General features: G+C 46.4%; 1 protein-coding gene across 5 annotated transcripts in view; it reads left to right on the top strand.

The window, feature by feature from the left end:
• adgrl2a (adhesion G protein-coupled receptor L2a) overlaps positions 1 to 19,241 on the top strand; it is an 865,273-nt gene that overhangs the window by 646,480 nt on the left and 199,552 nt on the right. For all 5 annotated transcript variants that reach the window (XM_078560693.1, XM_078560690.1, XM_078560691.1 and 2 more), the window contains one exon: positions 2,588 to 2,801. In XM_078560693.1, the coding sequence (XP_078416819.1) occupies positions 2,588 to 2,801 (214 nt within the window). The remainder of the gene's footprint in view (positions 1 to 2,587; positions 2,802 to 19,241) is intronic.

Genomic DNA, 19,241 nt, shown 5'->3' with positions numbered 1-19,241 from the left:
CCATTCTTGATCAAGGGTGTGACAATAGGGTTAGTATATTAGGAGGGTAAGATCAGAAGGGCCGAAAGGCCTTGTTCAGGAAGTGGCAGAGCAGTGGAGTAAACACTTTGCAGCAGTCTTCATGGTAGAAGCTGCGGTTGACACAAAGAGTCTACAGAGGGATATAGGCAGGTTAAGCGAGTGGGCAAAAAACTTGACTGGTGGAATATAATGTGGGAAAATGTGAGGTTATGCACTTTGACGGGAAGAATAGAGGAGCTGAATGTTATTTAAGTGGAAAAAGACTGCAGAAAGTTGCAGCACAGAGGGGTTTGCAGGTCCTCATGCTTGAATCCCGAAAAGCTGGCATCCAAGTTCAGCAGCTGGTAGGGAAGGCAAATGGAATGTTGGCCTTTATTTCAAAGGGAATGGAGTATGAAAATGGGGAAGTCTTGCTAAAACGAACCATTTGGGCTAAAATCACTCCTGATACCTTTTCACGTTCACGATGTTCTTATTTTAAATAAGTTTAAGAGCTGACCTCCCATTTATTTCTTTTGGTTATCACCTTAAATTTCTGTCCTCTGAGCTACCAGTGGAAAGGATCTGTCACTAACGAAAAAGCCAAATACCGCAGATGCTGGAAACTACAGAAAATGCTGGAAACGCTCAGCGGGCCCAGTCTACCAACACCTAGGGAGAGAAACAGAGTGACAGTGTTTCAGGCCAGTGACCAAACTGATGAAAATTCATCAACCTGAAACATTAACTCTGTTTCTCCGCTGCCTGACCTGCTGAGTTTTACCGGTACGTTCTGTTTTTATGAAGGATCTGTCACACTTTAGATTACTGCAACCCTTGATGCTCTGAAGAGCTCCATCAGATCACAATGCAACTGTCTCAATTCGCACAGAGAGAGAGAGAAAACTTCTTAAGGCTTTCGTCATAACCATTACTCCTTATCTCCGGTAGCACCCAAGGGAGTTTATACTTCACCTTCTCCACTGCTTTTCCGTCCTTGCTATAATGTGAAGCCCAAAACATAATTCGCATACTCCAACCGAGGTCAAACTAAGGCCATCTCCAAGTTAAAATATTGGCTCTAAGTACCAGGCTGCGTTATACTTGGTCTGCTACCTTTAATGACCAGTTTATTGGCAGGTCCCGTTCCTATGATGTCCTTCAAAGCCTTCTCATTTAAGGTGTGTTCTCTTTGGCTAACTTTTATTCCAAAGCCAATTCGACTGCAAAATGCATTCTTCAGCCGTTTATTTATCCTGCTTGTCCGCACATGTCCTGTTCACAACCCCCAATATCTGTCGTTCCTTCAGTCGCTTGGTAGGTAGTCACTTGAATATTGCTGAAAAGAGAGACGTGTTGCTGAAGCTTTTCATCTTGCACTCATCAGGACAAATGCAAGAATGCCAAATTTCAAACGATCACAACAATTGATACTACAGGAGAGCAGTAGCATAAATTGTTACGATCATTTAAAATTTGACACTCTTGCATTTGTCCTCTTGAGTGTAAGATGAAAAATTTCAGCAACATGTCTCTCTCTTGGCAGCAAAGTTCTTTCATGAAAAGGAGAATTGGGTGGGGTGCAGAACAGGCAGCTGATCTGATTACCACCCGTTTTTATACTGTGGCCAAAAGTTAAGTTTATCCCTTTGATCGTACATATGTGGTGCATAAGCAAGCGAAGGTCCCTGGGAATGGGGAGATGTGGTGGGTTTTTAAAAATTATTTCATGGATGTGGGTGTCGTGTATTGCCCATCTCTAATTGCCCTTGAGAAGGTAGCCGTGAGCCGCCGTCTTGACCCACTGCAGTCCCACACGGACTCCTGTTGACTACCCTTCACCACATCTTTTTGGACCGAGAAACTTCAGTTACTCCACCCTTAGGTTTCGAGCCTCAAGCCGTAGCTCTGTAATCAGGGTCACATTCTTCATTCATTCCATTTTTGCCGTCACTCTCCTAAGTGGAATTTTATTGAACGCTTTTCTGAAAATTCATGCGGAGCGCATCCAACTATTCCCTCTGTTAGTTTCTTTTTTTGAAGAGTGCTATGCCGTTAGTCAAGCCTAAAACTTCTTGGTGGTGGGTTCACCTTGGTGTCCAAGTGCTACATGAATATTCCAACCACCCTGCTGCTCCATTTCCCTGAACGCTTTGAGTTACAAACTCAGCAGGAGCAACCCCGTCCAATATCAGAGGCAAGTGACAATTCTTCACGTGCAAGTCTGTACGATGGTTGGTCTCAAATTGCACATGTGTATACATGCATTTTCCTGGAGGGCAGAACCGTTTTGAGGGGCTGAATGGTCAATTCTTCCTATTCCTGTGACGTTGGGCGATATATGGGAGCAGGAACGCTGGCTTTTTTTTTCGTTTGTCTTCCCCTCCCACCACTGTCCTTCCCTAAGGCAGGGGTTTTGAAATCAATTGCACTTACACCCCACTATGCCCCCAGCCCTTGGCTTTGATGAGCTAGGATCACCAATGAGAATTGAGGGTTTCTCTTTTTGCTGTTGCTAGGTTACTGACGTTGTCATTGACCAATAGCAGACTCTCATCACAAACAAAATCTCCGTTGTGTTTTCCAGGTTTCAGCCGAGCTGCCTTGCCCTTTGGGCTGGTGAGGAGGGAACTGTCCTGTGAGGGCTACCCCATTGACCTCCGCTGCCCAGGAAGTGATGTCATCGTGATCGAGAGCGCCAACTATGGTCGGACGGATGACAGGATCTGTGACGCTGACTTGTTCCAGATGGAAAATGTGCAATGCTACCTCCCAGATGCCTTCAAAATCATGACACAGAGGTACAGTGCATCACTTAGTCTAATATTCAAATTTTGCCAATTAACTGGTCCAGGTGCCAGCCTTATGACGCGGTGGGTCATGCTTTCACCCCTGAAGCCATAAGGTAGGTCATGGATTCAAGTCCCACTCCAGAGACTTGAGCACAAAACCCAGGCGGATACTCCCAGTGCAGTGCTGAGGCAGTGCTGCACTGTTGGGGGAGCTGTCTTTTAGATGAGAAGTTAAACCAAGGCCTTGTCTGCCTTCTCGGCTGGATGTGATAAATCCCATGGCACTGTCTCAAAGCAGAGTAGAGGCATTCCACCCCCTGGTGTCTTGGCAAATATTTATCCCTCAAGCAACATCGTTAAAGTATATTATCTGGTCAGTATTTCATAGCTGTTTGTGGGAGATTGCTGTGTGCAAACTGGCTGCCATGTTTCCCTCCTTTACAACAGTGACTACACTTGGAACAGCACTTAATTGACTATAAAGCGCTTTGAGGTGTCCTGAGGTCATGAAAGGTGCTATATACATTCAAGTACATCATCATATCCAGGTCCAACAGGATTGTAAGTTAGATGAAGTAAATGAGCTATTGATTTTTTGCTAAATGAAGTCGGACAGTCTTTTCGAAGTGTAAAAAGGGAATCTTTGGCCAATTGGAGCTTTTAATTATTCAGAATTTTTCTGTCTCAGTGTGCTCCCAATGATTCCGCAATATATCGAACGTTTGGAAATGCGAAGAGCTTGGGGTGGGTTTTCTCCCTTTTTATGTCTTGAGGCCTCCTCGTGAAAGCTGTGATACTGGGCAAGAGAAACAGATTCTCTGACTAGCTCCCTCGCACATGCTTCCTTGAACATCACTTGGTGGTTGAGGGCTTGCAGTCAATTTGGCCTGTAATGGTCTGGCATCCTGGGCAGCCTAGACCGCCCAGCAGGATTCAATACACAACACGGCTAAGTGCCTTTTCTTAGCATCTTCTTCAATGTGGGAAAAAGTCGCGAGATGGAGCGCCATGTCGGAACAAAACCTGACACTGAGCCACACAAGGAGATATTGGCCGGGATTTTCCGGCCCTCCTTGCGGTGGGTACCCACCCGCACCCCTGGCAAATGCAGCGCGCAATTCAAATGCCCGTTGGCTTTGGCAGGACCGGAAGGTTCCCGCCAGCAGGAGGGGCGGAAAATTCCAGCCATTAGGGCAGGGTCGTCATAGGCACGGGATTTGAGCGACACCTTGAAGGAGTGTAAAGAGACCCGGAGACATTTAGGGAAGGAATTCTGGAGCCTGTGGGGTTCAGGCAGCTGAAGGCCCACCCAGCAATGGTGGAGCAATCAGGAGCAGGAACGGTGCCCCCACCCTCACCATATCCCAGGGGCACAGAATTCAACTCTGGTAGTGACCGTCAAGGGCCTCAGTGCAGACCAAGGATTGACCCGAGGCTTTCCATGCCTTTAAGGCTGAGTATATGGCTCCCTCAGCAGCTGAATCAGTGGGGAAAGGACAGCGGCGGGGGGGATGTGTCACCATCTACCCCTTTGACATCAAGACCTTTATGGGGGAGATTCTCGGTTGCTCTGCTTTTCCCAAGTGACCCTTCTTCCCAATCCCAGCAGCGCAATTTTGCTCTTTTTTAAAAAATCACCCCCCACTAAAAAAACAAAAAGTTTACGCTCATGCCCGAGGTAATTATGCAAGATTTAGCTGCAGAAAAAAGTGCATGTTAATGGACACACGCAATTAACGGAAAGCGGACTAATTCAACAAAACAAACATTGGCATTAAACGTATTTTAGCCACTTGTGTAATCAAAATGCAACATCACTCAGCTTCTGGGAAATTTATAGCAATTTGATTTGAAAAATGTGACAGTTCTGAGTGATTTTTCACTTCAGTTCTTTTATTTGGACGGTAAGATTATTTTTTTTTAAAAAAGGACTACCGACACCCTGAGTGATTCAAATGTATACACCACTAGCCTGTGCCAGCACAGCACTGCGTTTATGGAGTCCAGTGGAGTTTTGCCAGCTCTCCCCTGCAGTACATCAATGTCTGTCAAACAACGGAATCTGTTTCATCTTCTTTAGATTTTGGCACAAAGCGCTTTTTATTGCAGTTAAACATTAAGGAATTAATTTAGAATACGTATCTGAGTGCAGCTTGGCGCCAGTCTAGGTGGATCCTACGGCTATCATCTTCAATCCCATTTTGTAAAGTACAAAGCCACTCTTTCCTCGTGTCATGTGTGCCCCCACCCCCCCCCCTCAACCCCTTGCTAGTCGTGGAGGGCGGGTGAGGTGCTGCGACACAGGTGAGCTCACCTGCTTCACCCCAGATGGCCATGCCTGACTGGCGACATGGGCCCAATAGAGCGGCGCTTATGCGTCCAGACGACAAGACCTGAGGCAAATCCCACGCAAGAGCTCACTAGGGCTCCCAGTTTTTATTTATTTTAACTCAGGCAGAAGACCCCTTAACGTGGCTGGAATATTTGAGCTGTGCTCCAGACACCCAGGGGCCACTTGGCCACTAGGGATTTAATGGAAATCTCCCATCTGATAGTGGCCGTGCATCATTGCTTCATTCATGCCCACCACACACCCTACCCTCCCCTCTGCCACCCCCCAATATGCTTGGCCTTCCCATGCAAATCATTCAAACAGTTTCATTTTTATTACTATTTATTTTTGGAGTGTGGGTGTCACTGGCTGCGCAAGCATTTGTTGCCCATCCCTAGTTGCCCTTGAGAAGGTGGTGGTGAGCTGCCTTCTTGAGCCGCCGCAGTCCATGAGGTGTAGGTGCACCCTCTGTGCTGTTAGGGAGGGGGTTCCAGGATTTTGACCCAGCGACAGTGAAGGGACGGCGATATATTTTCAAGTCAGGATAGTGAGTGACTTGGAGGGGAACTTGCAGGTGATGGTGTTCTCATCTGTCTGCTGCCCTTGCCCTAGTGGGTTTGGAAGGTGTTGTCTAAGGAGCCTTGGTGCATTCCTGCAGTGTATTTTGTAGATGGCACACACTGCTGCTACTGTGCATTGGTGGTGGAGGGACTGAATGTTTGTGGATGGGGTGCCAATCAAGCTGGTTGTTTGGTCCTGAATGACGTTGAGCTTTTTGAGTGTGGTGGGAAGTTCCCCTCCAAGTGTTTTTGCTCAGGTCTGGCATGTCTATAAGCAACCAATTTAGCACTCATCCAGGCAAGTGGGGAATATTCCATCACATTCCTGACTTGTGCCTTGTAGATGATGGACAGGCTTTGTGCCCCAACGTATAACCCCCCCAGGAAACGGTGGTGTTAGGAGATCCACCAGCCTTTCTGTAAACGCACAGCACTCGAGCCACTGCTCCCAGTGACTAAGTCGACAAGTCTGAGGAGGGGAGCTCAGTAGGTTGCAGGTGTGCCAGCCTGTGACTGGCTGTCACCCCAGTGCCATTGTGCCAGGACTGTGCTGCTACCCCATTACGCGTAACCGGAGACTGTGGTTCACATCTACATTGCCACCCTTTAGGAGCCAGGCTTTTTAAATGAAGAAAAATTCCCGCTCCCTACCCCTAGATCCCTGGGACACAGAGGTCAACGAGATACCCCACACCTGCCAATCAAAACTGATCACCCGCAGACCGACAATTCAATCTTCCAGTGTTTTTGCTCAGGTCTGTCGTGTCTATAAGCAACCAATTTAGCAGAAGCGGTTTAATATATTTTCAATGCATATGTTTATGATTAGCTTGTTAGGCTTTGAGGCAGGCACTAAGCTAAAACATATTGTGATATTAAAATGAGAGTATGGCTTTCTTTTTTTAAAATTGGTTGTGAGAGTTTTTAAGAAAACCTATTGCAGTGCTTTTCAACTTTTACTCTGTGGGACACTCTACACTTCTTGGCACACTTCATGGAGAGGCCTGCAAATGCTACCGCATTCAGGAGGGGGCCCCCTGACAAGTATTGACACAAGTTTGTGTTTCCCCTACAAGTATTGTCAAGAGACTGCTGTAGGTTCAATTCCCGTTCCAGAGATTTGAGCACATAATCTAGGCCAAGACACTCCAGTGCAGTACTGAGGGAGGGAAGCATGCTCAGAGCTGTCCCTGATTGGGATGAAATATTAAACTAAAAGACACTATCTTCCCTCTGAGGGAGATGTAAAAATAATCCCACAGCCGCCATTTTTGAAGGAGGGCAGGAGAATCCTTGGCGAACAATATTTTCCCTCGGCCAGCATTGCTTATCAGGTCATGATCACATTGCTGTTTGAAGGAGCTTGCTGTACGCAAATTGGCAGCTGCATTGCCTACATTACCATAGTGGCTGTGCTTCAAAAGTGACTTTGCTGGCTGTCAAGTACTTTGGGGCATCCTATTGCTGCAATGGGCGCTATATAAATGCAAGTCTTTAAGACACATTTTAAGACACGCCTGAGGACCCCCTACACATTGCTTGGGACAACCTGTGACGGTTAACATGCAGAGTCACCCATTGTTCACACACACGGGCAATCTTGTAGGTAGAGTCACCGGCTAATGACTGATCCCACGAAACCTCAGAGGCTAGGAATCCTGTGGCATATAACTCACCTCCTGACTCCCCAAAACCTGTCCTCCATCTACAAGTCACAAGCCAGGAGTGTGATGGAATACTCTCCACTTGCCTGGATGAGTGCAGCTCCCACAATACTCAAGAAGCTTGGCACCATCCAGGACAAAGCAGCCCACTTGATTGGCGCCACATCACAAACATTCACTCCCTCCACCACCAAAGCACAGTGGCAGCAGCATGTACCCATCTACAAGATGCACTACAGGAACTCATTCTCCTTAGACACCATCTTCCAAACCCATGACCACTACTATCTAGAAGGACAAGGGCAACAGACACATGGGACCACTACCACCTGGAGGTTCCCCTCCAAGTCACTCACCATCCTGACTTGGACATATATCGCCGTTCCTTCCCTGAGGTTGGGTCAAGATCCTGGGACTCCCTTCCTAACAGCACTGTGTGTGTACTTACACCACATGAACTGCAGTGGTTCAAGAAGGCAGCTCACCACCATCTTCTTAAGGGCAATTAGGAATGGACAATAAATGCTGACCCAGCCAGTGACACTCGCATCCCATGAATGAATTTTTTAAAAACCTTGCTAGGTTTCTGACGCCATCACCAAAGCCATATGCAGAAGCCCCAACTGCGATCAGCACAGAGCAAAGATGAGACATTGGGTCCTTTTGACCTGATAGTCTTTACCCACCAAAGCATTGAAACGTACCCGCATATTCCAGTCAATCTTCTCAAGCTCTGACCTACAAAGTACGTTCAATGCTCGACAGTGCCAGCCCAGAAAAGATTTCTTACGAAAGCTCCAACGCAAACAGTTTTGAGCCAATTATAAATCCTATCACAATGCAGAACCTGAATCTCTGACCCCCTGCGGTATGACCTCCGTTGCTTCATGCAAACATTAGTTTGAATAATAAATTCATTTGAGCACAATGCTTTAGAAACCCTGCAGAGAGCCAAGCAAGAGGCAGCCAAACCCTAACTCACTCACACTCATCATTCTTTATCCTTTCCAAAAAAGATAAACTATGAACAAGGATCATAAATAAAATGCGTGGTGCTGCTTCAACCCAAATCGTCTATGATTTACAGATCAGGGAGTGACAGAGATTGCACGGCCTCGTGTATTACAAAGGCTCATTCAATTTTTGAGACAAGTCATTGTGAGTGAGTCTGCCTTTCCAGCAAATCATTTGATCAATTCATCGAATTGCGCACATGAATTATATTCCTTCCTCAGATGACAGTGCAGAAATACTATCAAACAATGGAGAGGAGGAAAAATACAGGTCTCATCAACTTGTGAAAAAAAAGACTTCCATTTATATAGCACCTTTCAGCACAGCACCTCAGGACATCCCAATGCCTTATAGCCAATGAAGGATTTCTGAATTGTAGTTACTCTTGTAATGTAGGAAACACAGCAGCCAATTTGTGCACAGCAAGCTCCCACAGCCAACAATGTGATGGATGACAAGGTAATCTGTTTTCATGGGTGTTGTTTGAGGAATAAATATTGGCCAGGACTCCAGGGAGACCTGCACTGCTTGGCCTCAAAATAGGGGCCAGGGGGTCTTTTGCGTCCACCTGAAAGGGCAGATTTGGTTTTGATGTCTCATCTGAAAGATGGCATCTCCGACAGTGTAGCACTGCCTCAACATGGCACTGTGGTGTCAGCTTTGACTTTTGTGTTCTGGAACTTGAACCCACAGCCTTTTAGAATCAGAGGCACGGCCACCTGAACCACGGCTGAGAACCTTGGGAATGAAATTTTCGCCCACTTGCGAATGCCAGGCAAAAGAGCGGAATGAGATCAAGCTGGTTCACAAAAGTTGCTCCTTCATTGATTATGAATTATCGTGCAAACCTTCAATATAATAAACATTCAAAAGCTGTAGCCAGGCACCAACTCCACCCTGTAGAGTGCCACACTACAGCAGGGCTAATTCAACAGCATTGAGCGGGTGAGGTGTGGGGGGGTTAGCGGTGGTCACCATTGATGCTTCAAGTTTGCCGCAAAAAAAGAGTTGATGACAAGCCTCTCAGTGCAGCAGAGGCTGCCAGCTCTGCACAGAATGCCAGCTGCAAGGCACATCTGGAAAAAGACAGGCTGGGTTGTTAATTTGGTAAATTAAACAAATATTAACGCACTATGGGGGTACTGACATAAAAAATGAAAGCAAAGGTGATGTTGTGAATGCTACATGATCTTTTTTCAGTTGATAGACTTAGTTTACGGAATGCATGTTTCAGAGAAAATAGACTTAGTACAAGTTTTCTCCCGATACTTTAATATATGCTCCCTTACGGGTTTTAGATGGTTTATACATTGTTGACAGGCTTTATCTTTGCAGCCAGCCCTGAGACCTTTATGACTAAATGATGGTTCAGTGAACGGAATTAGTTGGTGCATGGTTCCCTTATCAAGGAACAAAGATCAAACCGGGAAAAATAATTATCTGAAACAATTTAACTAATTAATGTTGGTGGGAAGAATTACCATGTTGAGAATGTAACGCAAGTCACCCTTAACTGGAAGGTAATGGTCTGCAAGGGCCTGATGGATCAAAGGCAAACTGCCCCACCCCGCCCCCATCCCCAGTATGGCCACTTACATTTGATGCATTGGGATTGGGTTCATTGGCTACTAGCTTATCAATGCCTAAAGATTCTGCGTGAAATTCCTACTTTTAAAAAAAATTCATTCATGGGATGTGGGTGTTGCTGGCTGGGCCAGCATTTATTGCCCATCCCTAGTTGCCCTTGAGAAAGTGGTGGTAGGCTGCCTTCTTAAAATGCCGTAGCCCATGTGGTGTAGGTACACCCACAGTGCTGCTAGGGAGGGAGTTCCAGGATTTTGACCCAACGACAGTGAAGGAACGGCGATATATTTCCAAGTCAGGTTGGCAAATGGCTTGGAGGGGAACTTCCAGCTGTGGTCTTCCCATGTGTCTGCTGCCCTTGTCCTTCTAGGTGACAGTGGTTGTGCATTTGGAAGGTTCTGCCTAAGGAACCTTGGTGAGTTTCTGCAGTGCATCTTGTTGATGGTACACACACTGCTGCTACTGTGCGTCGGTGGTGGAGGATGTGAATGTTTATGGAAGGGGTGCCAATCAAGTGGGCTGTTTTGTCCTGGATGGTGTCAAGTTTCTTGAGTGTTGTGGGAGCTGCACTCATCCAGGAAAGTGGAGAGTATTCCATCACACTCCTGACTTGTGCCTTGTAGATGGTGGACAGGATTTGGGGAGTCAGGAGGTGAGTTACTCACCACAGGATTCCTTGCCTCTGACCTGTTATTCTTGTAGCCACAGTATTTATATGGCTAGTCCAGTTCAGTTTCTGGTGAATGGTAACTCCCAGGATATTGATAGTGGGGGATTCAGTGATGGTAATGCCATTAAACATCAAGGGGCAATGGTTAGATTCTCTCTTGTTGGAGATGATCATTGCCTGGCACTTGTGTGGCGCAAATGTTACTTGCCACTTGTCAGCCCAAGCCTGGATATTGCCCAGGTCTTGCTGCCTTTGCACATGGACTGCTTCGAAAAGCTCAGTCTTGAATTATATTCTTCTCGAACTTCAAGCCTGCGGAGTTCATCCTGCCCCCAAGGCCAAGGCTTTCTGGGCCCGCCTGCTGCCAGGATCTCCCGGCCCCGCTGAAAGTAAATGGACTTCTGGCCGGCCCGCTGCATCCCCCCACGGCGGGTCCCACCATGGCTGGGCCGGAAAATCCCGTTCCTCCCCCAGCCAGTTCCTCCTTCCGTAGTTCAGTCTTTTAAAGCCTAAAGTCTCTAATCACTTCTCCCTGTTGAGCTCAGCTCTTACACGCTGTTTTATGATTGATGATGTAATGTTTGCTACATTACAACAGTGACACACTTCAAAAGTACTTAATTGGCTGTAAAGTGCTCTAGGGACCTCCTGAACTCATGGAAGATGCTATAAATGCAAGTTCTTACTTTCTAACCCACTCTTTCTAGCCTTCTATGTTTTTTCCTTTTCTCACTTGCTTTCTCTCTCTCACTTTTCTTTCTCTCTCCTTCTTACTTTCCCTCTCTCTCTCTCTCTCTCTCCCTCTCTAACGTCCCCTCTCACCTTCTCTTACCCCATCTCACTTTCTCCTTCTCTCACGTTCACATTCTCTCTTTCTTGCTTTCTCTCTTTTCTTTTTGCTGTTTTTGGCCTTGTTGATGCCCTGTGTTGTGGGCCCTCACCTGGATGCATGCATTATAGTGCAGTACGCCACTGACGTCCTCTGCATCACCACTAACCTTGAGGAGCGCCCACTACCCCTGACATAAGCTTGTCCTGTGTTGCTGGGCTGATGCTACCGCTCACTGGTGTCCCGGGCAGTCTTTGCTGGGGTCAGTCAGAAGGTTAAGCGGGAAAGGTCAATCACAGACCCTCCTCCCGAGCACTGTCCGGGTAAGACCCAGGTCACTGGTTGGACAGTTACGGATGTGCCACATCTGGTGCCGACATCAACCACACGATCTGCCCATGGGACAAGCTGGCTGGGAACCACATCCATACAAAAGCAGTTTTGTGGCTGTTTGGGTCTCAGTGCTGTAAAATCCCACTGTAAAGGCAAGAATTAGTGTGGGTAGTAACACATTCAGGCCATGTGGTGACCTTACAGTAAGCAGCCTGTAGAGAGCTCTGAGCTACACACAGGACCAGTATCTGGACTTACATGACTCTGTGATTAGCATCACTCCACCATTTATTGTTGAACACGTTGCTCAGGATATTCTTTTGGATAGCATCCACTTTCTTAAGTGTGTGTCACATCACTTGGTTTTGAATGTGTTTGTCAGCAAAATCTGAAAGATAGCCACACCATTAGAAATATTAAAATAAGAACAGAAAATGCTGGAAATACGCAGCAGGTTATGGCAGCGTCTGTGGAGAGAGAAATAGAGTTAACGTTTCAGGTCAATAACCTGTCATCAAAACTGGTTCTTTCATCAAACCAGAAATATTATTAACTCTGTTTCTCTTTCCACAGATACTGCCATAGCCTGCTGAGTGTTTCCAGTACTTTCTGTTTTTATTTGAGATTTCCAGCATCTGTAATATGTTAAGCAGATCCATGCCGGTGGGTGAAATTAAAACAAAGACATAGCTACTTTCTTTGCTGGAGAGAGTTTATTGACTTAGTTCACAGGCAACACTATTCCAACTACCCAGTGACCCAGGTATCCCCATTTATAGATGTACAAATACCCATAACCTGTTTAACAATGTAATTACCATTAAACCATAGCAATCTAATTAGGAAGACATTGACACAATATTCTGCTTTCCAATAGAAATATAGGTTGATTGGAGAATGATATGGCGCGGAAAGGGGTTATTCAGCCCATCATGGCTGTGCTGGCTGTTTGAAAATATTTCACCTTATCTCCCTCTGGTTCTTACCTTAAATCTGTGTCCTCTGATTATCTCCTTCCAGAGGAAATAGTTTCTTCATATCTGCACAATGTATCAGATTCTCTCTTTTTGGAAGATACTACTGAGTGGCTCATATTAGTTTTGGGACAAGTTTATTTTTTTCACTTCCTGCTGAAGCCACTCTGCCCTTTCTCAGGCCCATGGATCGCTAGTTACCGTCTTGCTCACAAATGCCATCCACTAGACAAGTGAGTGTTTTGCTGCCCGGCGCATTCACACATGTGCTGTGCAGCTGCGGCTGTGGAATAGCCGTCAACGGCAGGGAGCAGGCCTGGTTTCTCTTGCCTTCCATCGCTGGAAGGCAACAAGGCCACTTCTTCGCGACCCTCAGCTGCCGAGGTTGAGCTAACTCAGCGCAGACTGAAGCCTGACTTTCAGACCGTTAAAGGTTGTGTGCTGAGCTCGTTCTGATCTGAGTCTCCCAAGATTTGAACGAGGAAATAATGACTTCAAGCCGACCCCACTCCTGTCTTCACTTCTCCACTTTAAAAAAATAATAATTTTTAAATGTTCCCCAGAAATCCCAAATAAAGCCCCTGGCTGAGCTTGAGTCACACATTAAAGGTTGCAGTTTTTCACAAATAAGATCAGTATAAAGTGTGAGATTCCTAATCGTGTATTGAAAACCAGGTTAGGGGCTAGGCTCAGACCCAAGCCCTGTGATATTTGACCAGTCTCTTTGGTCCACCTGCTTGTGGTCTTAAGTAGTTTTAAGAATAAATTAGATAGATACATGGATGGGAGAGGTCTGGAGGGTTATGGACTAGGTGCAGGTCAATGGGACTAGCGGAATAATATTTTGGCACAGACTAGAAGTGCCGATTGGCCTGTTTTCTGTACTGTAGTGTTCTATGGTTCTATGGTCTGGTACTTCCGCCCCCTCAGTGTGGCCACTGCAGCTTTCTGTCTTTCATTGTCTCCCACTGAGACAATGCAGTCCTCGTCCTGATTTTCAAATCCCTCCATGTCCTCACCCCTTCCCTATCTCTGTAATCTCCTCCAACCCTCCAAGATACCTATACTCCTCAACTTCTAGCCTCTTGTGCATTACCCGATTTTAATCGCTCCATCATTGGTGGGTGTGCCTTCAGCTCCCTCAGTCCTAAGCTTAGGATTCCCTCCCTATACCTCTCCTCCTCTCTACCATTATCTCCTCCTTTAAGATGCTCCTTAAACCCCGTATCCTTGACCAAGCCTTTAGTCATCTGCCCCTAATGTCTCCTTATGTGCCTCGGTGACAAATCTTGCTTGACAGTGAAGCAGCTTGGGACGTTGTTCAATGTTAAAGGCACTATGTAAATACAGGTTGTTGTTGTTTTCTCAACCCGATTGCTAATTGGAAGGTTGTAAGAAACTGAGTGTGAAAGAGGTGTATCTTGAGGAACATTTACACTCCAGCTGTGGGGTTGTTGAGAAGCTGTTTCGCTTGCATCAATGAAGTTTCGATGTAACTGCAGCCTGAGTCCAGTGTCAGGAACGCAGCAGAGGGAGAGAGTCTTTGGCCCACAGCACTTTGAAGTCAAATTGGGCCTTCACATCTCAGTTACACATGTAATTGGTCGCAATCTCTTACTAACTAACCTTGTGCCATGTAAATGTATTATAAAAAGAAGCAACAGTACAAAGAAACCCTCAGGACATCTCAAAGGACTTCACATCCAATAAAGTACTCCTGAAGTGCAGTAACTGTTGTAATGCAGGAAACACAGCAGATAATTTGCGCAGAGCAAGATCCCATGAACAGCAATGAGAAAATGACCAGCGATTCAGAATTTAGGTGGTGTTTGAGGGTTACCTATCGGCAGGGGCACAAGGGTAGAATTCCCCTGCTCTTCTTCAACATAGTGCCATGGAATCTTTTCCACCCGCCCACCTGAGAGGGCAAATGGGGCCTCGGTTTGACCTCGCAGCTGACTAGACGTCACCCCTGACAGTGCGCCGCTCCCTCGATGCTGATCTGGGAGTGTCAGCCCTCTCAGACTGATATCAAGTGTGGTCACTGACTGTAGAATGGAGCACGAGCACTCAATACTGTATTTCACCGCATATATCACCCTGGCCAGAGCATTGGAGAAGCTTCCAGTGAAGCAGTGAGCAAACAATGTGCCAAGTTGATGGCGCTGACACAGATCTCAATTTTTCCGAAAATGCCTTAAATTATTTACACTTCCAAGTCATAACGCTCTGGTGAGCTGGACCAGGGATCATTGGGGGAGTTGAATACTTTCAGGTTTGATTTTAATGGAAAATAGTTTGTATGCTAATGAAACCCACTGCCTGTTCACGTACCAACGCACTAGGTAATGGTGGGCTATTTGCAAGTGAAGCAGACCCATTCTTTGCTGTTTTCATATTGTTAAATGAGGTGAATGTTTTCAATGTTCTGCTGATAAGGTAGCTCAGGGGGAAAGATGTTTAGATTAAAAGGTGGAATTATTAGCATGTGTTTTACATTCGTTTTCTGCTCTGATGAGGTTTCAGCTAATTCTCAGTCAGGAGTTTGGTTGGTTGGAAATTTTAAATTGACTTTTCATGCCCGTTTTCCCCTCGGTTTCTAGTAGCTGCAAGCCATTGGGGAGCAGGCTGAACGAGGAATAAGACTTAACCCTTTGAGAGCCCAGTTTGTGATGTGCGTTTGACTTTATATGTTCCCATTTTGCCATCTCCCAGCGTCACCATCTTAAAAGTTTTGCAGAATTGTACAGCTCAGAAGGAGGCCATTCGGCCCCTCGTGCCTTTGCTGGCTCTTTGAAAGGTGCTATCCGATTAGGCCAACCTCCCCCCCCACCACCCCAACCCCACCACTCTTTCCCCATAGCCCACCATAAAGGGCACCCAGGGAGGGCTGAAATTTAAGCAGGGTGATAAGGGAGAGGGATTGAATTACAGAGCAAGAGACCCATGTAGATGATGGCATGGCAAACGAGGCTGGGATGAAAGGACAAGTGGACATCCAAAAGGCGTGAGTCAGAAGATTGGCGAGTTAAGCGGGTGAGATTTGGGTGTGCAAAAAGTTATAGTCTCAGGGAAGGTTAAAAAGATGGGGAGGGGTAACTCCATGGAGGGAATAATATACTAGGTTGAAGAACCAGTTGTTAAAGTCACCACTTCGGTACAATAACAACCTTTTGAATTTATATAGCACCGTTAAGATCACAAAATATCTCACAGTGCTTTGCAAAAGCATTACCAATAAACAAAATTTAACACTGAGCCACAGAACGAGGTACCTGAAGAGGTGACCAGGAGCTTGGTCAAAGAAGTTGGTTTTAAGGAACATAAGAATTAGGAGCAGGGGTAGGCATTTAGCCTCTCGAGCCTGCTCTGCCATTCAGTAAGATCATGGCTGATCTCTTGGAGCAGTCTCAAGGAGCTGAGTGGCCTACCCCTGCTCCTAACTCCTATCTATGCTCCACAATGTTCATTGTGGCCTTAATGCCACTTTCCTGCCTGAACCCGCTAACCCTTGACTCCTTTGCCAATCAAAAACCTGCCTAGAAACATAGAGAATAGGAGCAGGAGTAGGTCATTCGGCCCTTCGAGCCTGCTCCGCTATTCAGTATGATCATGGCTGATCCTCTATCTCTACGCCATACTCCCGCTCTCTCCCCATACCCCTTGACTCCTTTAGAGTCCAGAAATCTTTCTATTTCCTTCTTAAATATATTCAGTGACTTGGCCTCCACAGCCTTCTGTGGTAGAGAATTCCACAGGTTCACCACCCTTTGAGTTAAGAAATTTCTCCTCATCTCAGTCCTAAGTGGTCTACCCCATATCCTGAGAGTGTGACCTCTTGCTCTAGACTCTCCCCCACCTCCAGCCAGAGGAAATAGCAACCAGTCTGTCCATCCCTGTCAGAATTTTATATGTTCCACTGAGATCTCCCCTCATTCTTCTGAACTCCAGTAGATACAGGCCTAGTCTGCCCAATCTCTCCTCATATGACCCAGCCGCCATTGCTCTCTGCGGAAGAGAATTACAAACACTAACAATCCCCTGAGAGAAGAAATTCCTCCTCATCGCCGTCTTAAATGGGAGGCCCCTTATTTTGAAACTATGTCCCCTAGTTATAGGCTTCCCCCACAAGGGGAAGCATCCTCTCAACATCCACCCTGTCCAACCCTGTCAGAATCTTATATGTTTCAATGAGTTCACCTCTCGTTCTTCTAAACTCCAATGAGTATAGGATCAGTCTGCTCAACCTTTAAGACAATCCCTCATCCCAAGAATCAGCCTAGTGAACCAGAGACAGGAAAATGTATTGCTTTTGCGCAGAGAGTTACACTGATTATCTGGCGTGTGCTGCCCGAAAGGTTGATGGAAGTAAATTCAATAGTAACTCTTGAAAGAGAATTAGGTTAAGAAAAATGCTGCACTATGGGGAAAGGGAAGGGGAACGAGATTAATGGATAGCTGTGCTAAAATGCAGGCACAGGTGCAGTGGGCCAATTGGCCTCTTCCTGTGCTGTTTCATTCTATGGTCAGCAGTAGGGGAGGGAAAGGATTAATACTCACCAGTGTGGGATTAATACTCACCAGTAGGCATTTAGCTCCTCGAGCCTGCTCTGCCATTCAGTAAGATCATGGCTGATCTCTTGGAGCAGTCTCAAGGGGCTGAGTGGCCTACCCCTGCTCCTAACTCCTATCTATGCTCCACAATGTTCATTGTGGCCTTAATGCCACTTTCCTGTATGACTTCTAGAGAATCAGAAAGGTTTTGAGAGGGAGTTTCAGAGCTTGGAGCTGAGAGAGCTGAAGGCACAGGCGCCCAGGGTGAAATGGTTACAATCAGGGATGCTCTAGAGGCAAGGGGTGGAGGAGTGCAGCGATCTTGGAGGGTTTTGGACTGGAGGAGACTACTGCGAGAGAGAGAGAGAGAGAGGGGCGAGACCATGGAGGGATTTGAAGACCAGGGGTGAGGATTTTTTGGGCATAAAGTCTCAGTGGGTGAGTGAGTCGGCAGGTTGAGGTATCAGCCTGATAAATCTGGCAGAACGCAGTGAGCTGCAGTCACCCCTGAGAAACAGTCGACACCGAGCGGTCAGACCACCTTGCCAGCACGGTGGCATTGTCCCGTTAAATGGCAGCCAAAGAAACTGTACCCGAGTGCCCTAAATTCTCGGGATTAATAAATCTGTTAAATCATTTGAAACCTGCAATGTTTTGTGTGTTTTGTTTTTGCTGAAGCTGTGTGATGCAGGAGCATGCAATGTATCTCCCCGCTTCAATTTTAATATTCTTCAAGAGCTGCATGAAGCATTTCCCCAGATATTGTTGTGACAGGCCGAATTATTGATTGATACCACCCCCCCCAAACTGGGGAACCAATTCTCAATGAATGGATCCTCTGGCAGAGAGAACAGTGAAAAGTATTCATCACGAACACTTCAATGTCCGGATGATTCAGCTGCTCTGTCGAGTTTATGAAGGGGTTCTGAAGGGAACCAGATACATCTTTATCCTGAGTGAAGAACTGCCACGGTGCAGTTTGCCATAACGAGGTTCTGCCATGTTGCAAACTCAAAAGTGTGAAGGTCTCTTCCATGTCCCTGACTTGTGACAGCCACTTGCAGAATCGCAAGTGAGAAATGGATGAGTTTTGGCCATTCGGCCTGTGCCTGTCCATCCAGCGCTTTCCTCCTGTCGTGGTTTGCAGCTGATTTTTTTTTTAAACCGACTGCAGGTTTATTTATTTTGTATTCAAACAAAAGAACAAAGAACAAAGAAAAGTACAGCACAGGAACAGGCTCCCTTCGGCCCTCCAAGCCTGCGCCGATCATATTGCCCGTCAACTAGAACATTTTGCACTTCCGGGGTCTGTATCCCTCTATTCCCATCCTATTCATGTATTTGTCAAGCTGCCTCTTAAACACCACTATCGTACCTGCTTCCACCACCTCCTCTGGCAGCAGATTCCAGACACTCACTACCCTCTGCATAAAAAACTTGCCCCGCACATCTCCTCTATAGTTTTCTCCTCTCACCTTAAATCTATGTCCCCTAGTAATTGACGCTTCCACCCTGGGAAAAAGCTTCTGACTATCTACTCTGTCCATGCCACTCATAATTGTGTAAACTTCTATCAAGTCGCCCCTCAATCTCCGTCGCTCTAGTGAGAACAATCCAAGTTTCTCCAACCTCTCCTCATAGCTAATAATCTCCAGACCAGGCAGCATCCTGGTAAACCTCCTCTGCACCCTCTCCAACACCTCCATATCCTTCTGGTAATGTGGCGACCAGAATTGCACGCAATATTCCAAGTGTGGCCTAACCAAGGTTCTATACAACTGCAGCATGAATTCCCAGCTTTTATACTCAATACCCCTGCCAATGAAGGCAAGCATGCCATATGCCTTCCTGCCTACCTTATCCACCTGCGTTGCCACTTTCAGTGACCTGTGGACCTGTACACCCAGATCCCTCTGCCCGTCAATGCACTTAAGG

This window comes from Cetorhinus maximus, chromosome 17 (genome assembly GCF_964194155.1).
Source record: "Cetorhinus maximus chromosome 17, sCetMax3.hap1.1, whole genome shotgun sequence".
NCBI classification, from domain to species: domain Eukaryota; kingdom Metazoa; phylum Chordata; class Chondrichthyes; order Lamniformes; family Cetorhinidae; genus Cetorhinus; species Cetorhinus maximus.
This window is presented reverse-complemented; position numbering and strand designations above follow the sequence as displayed.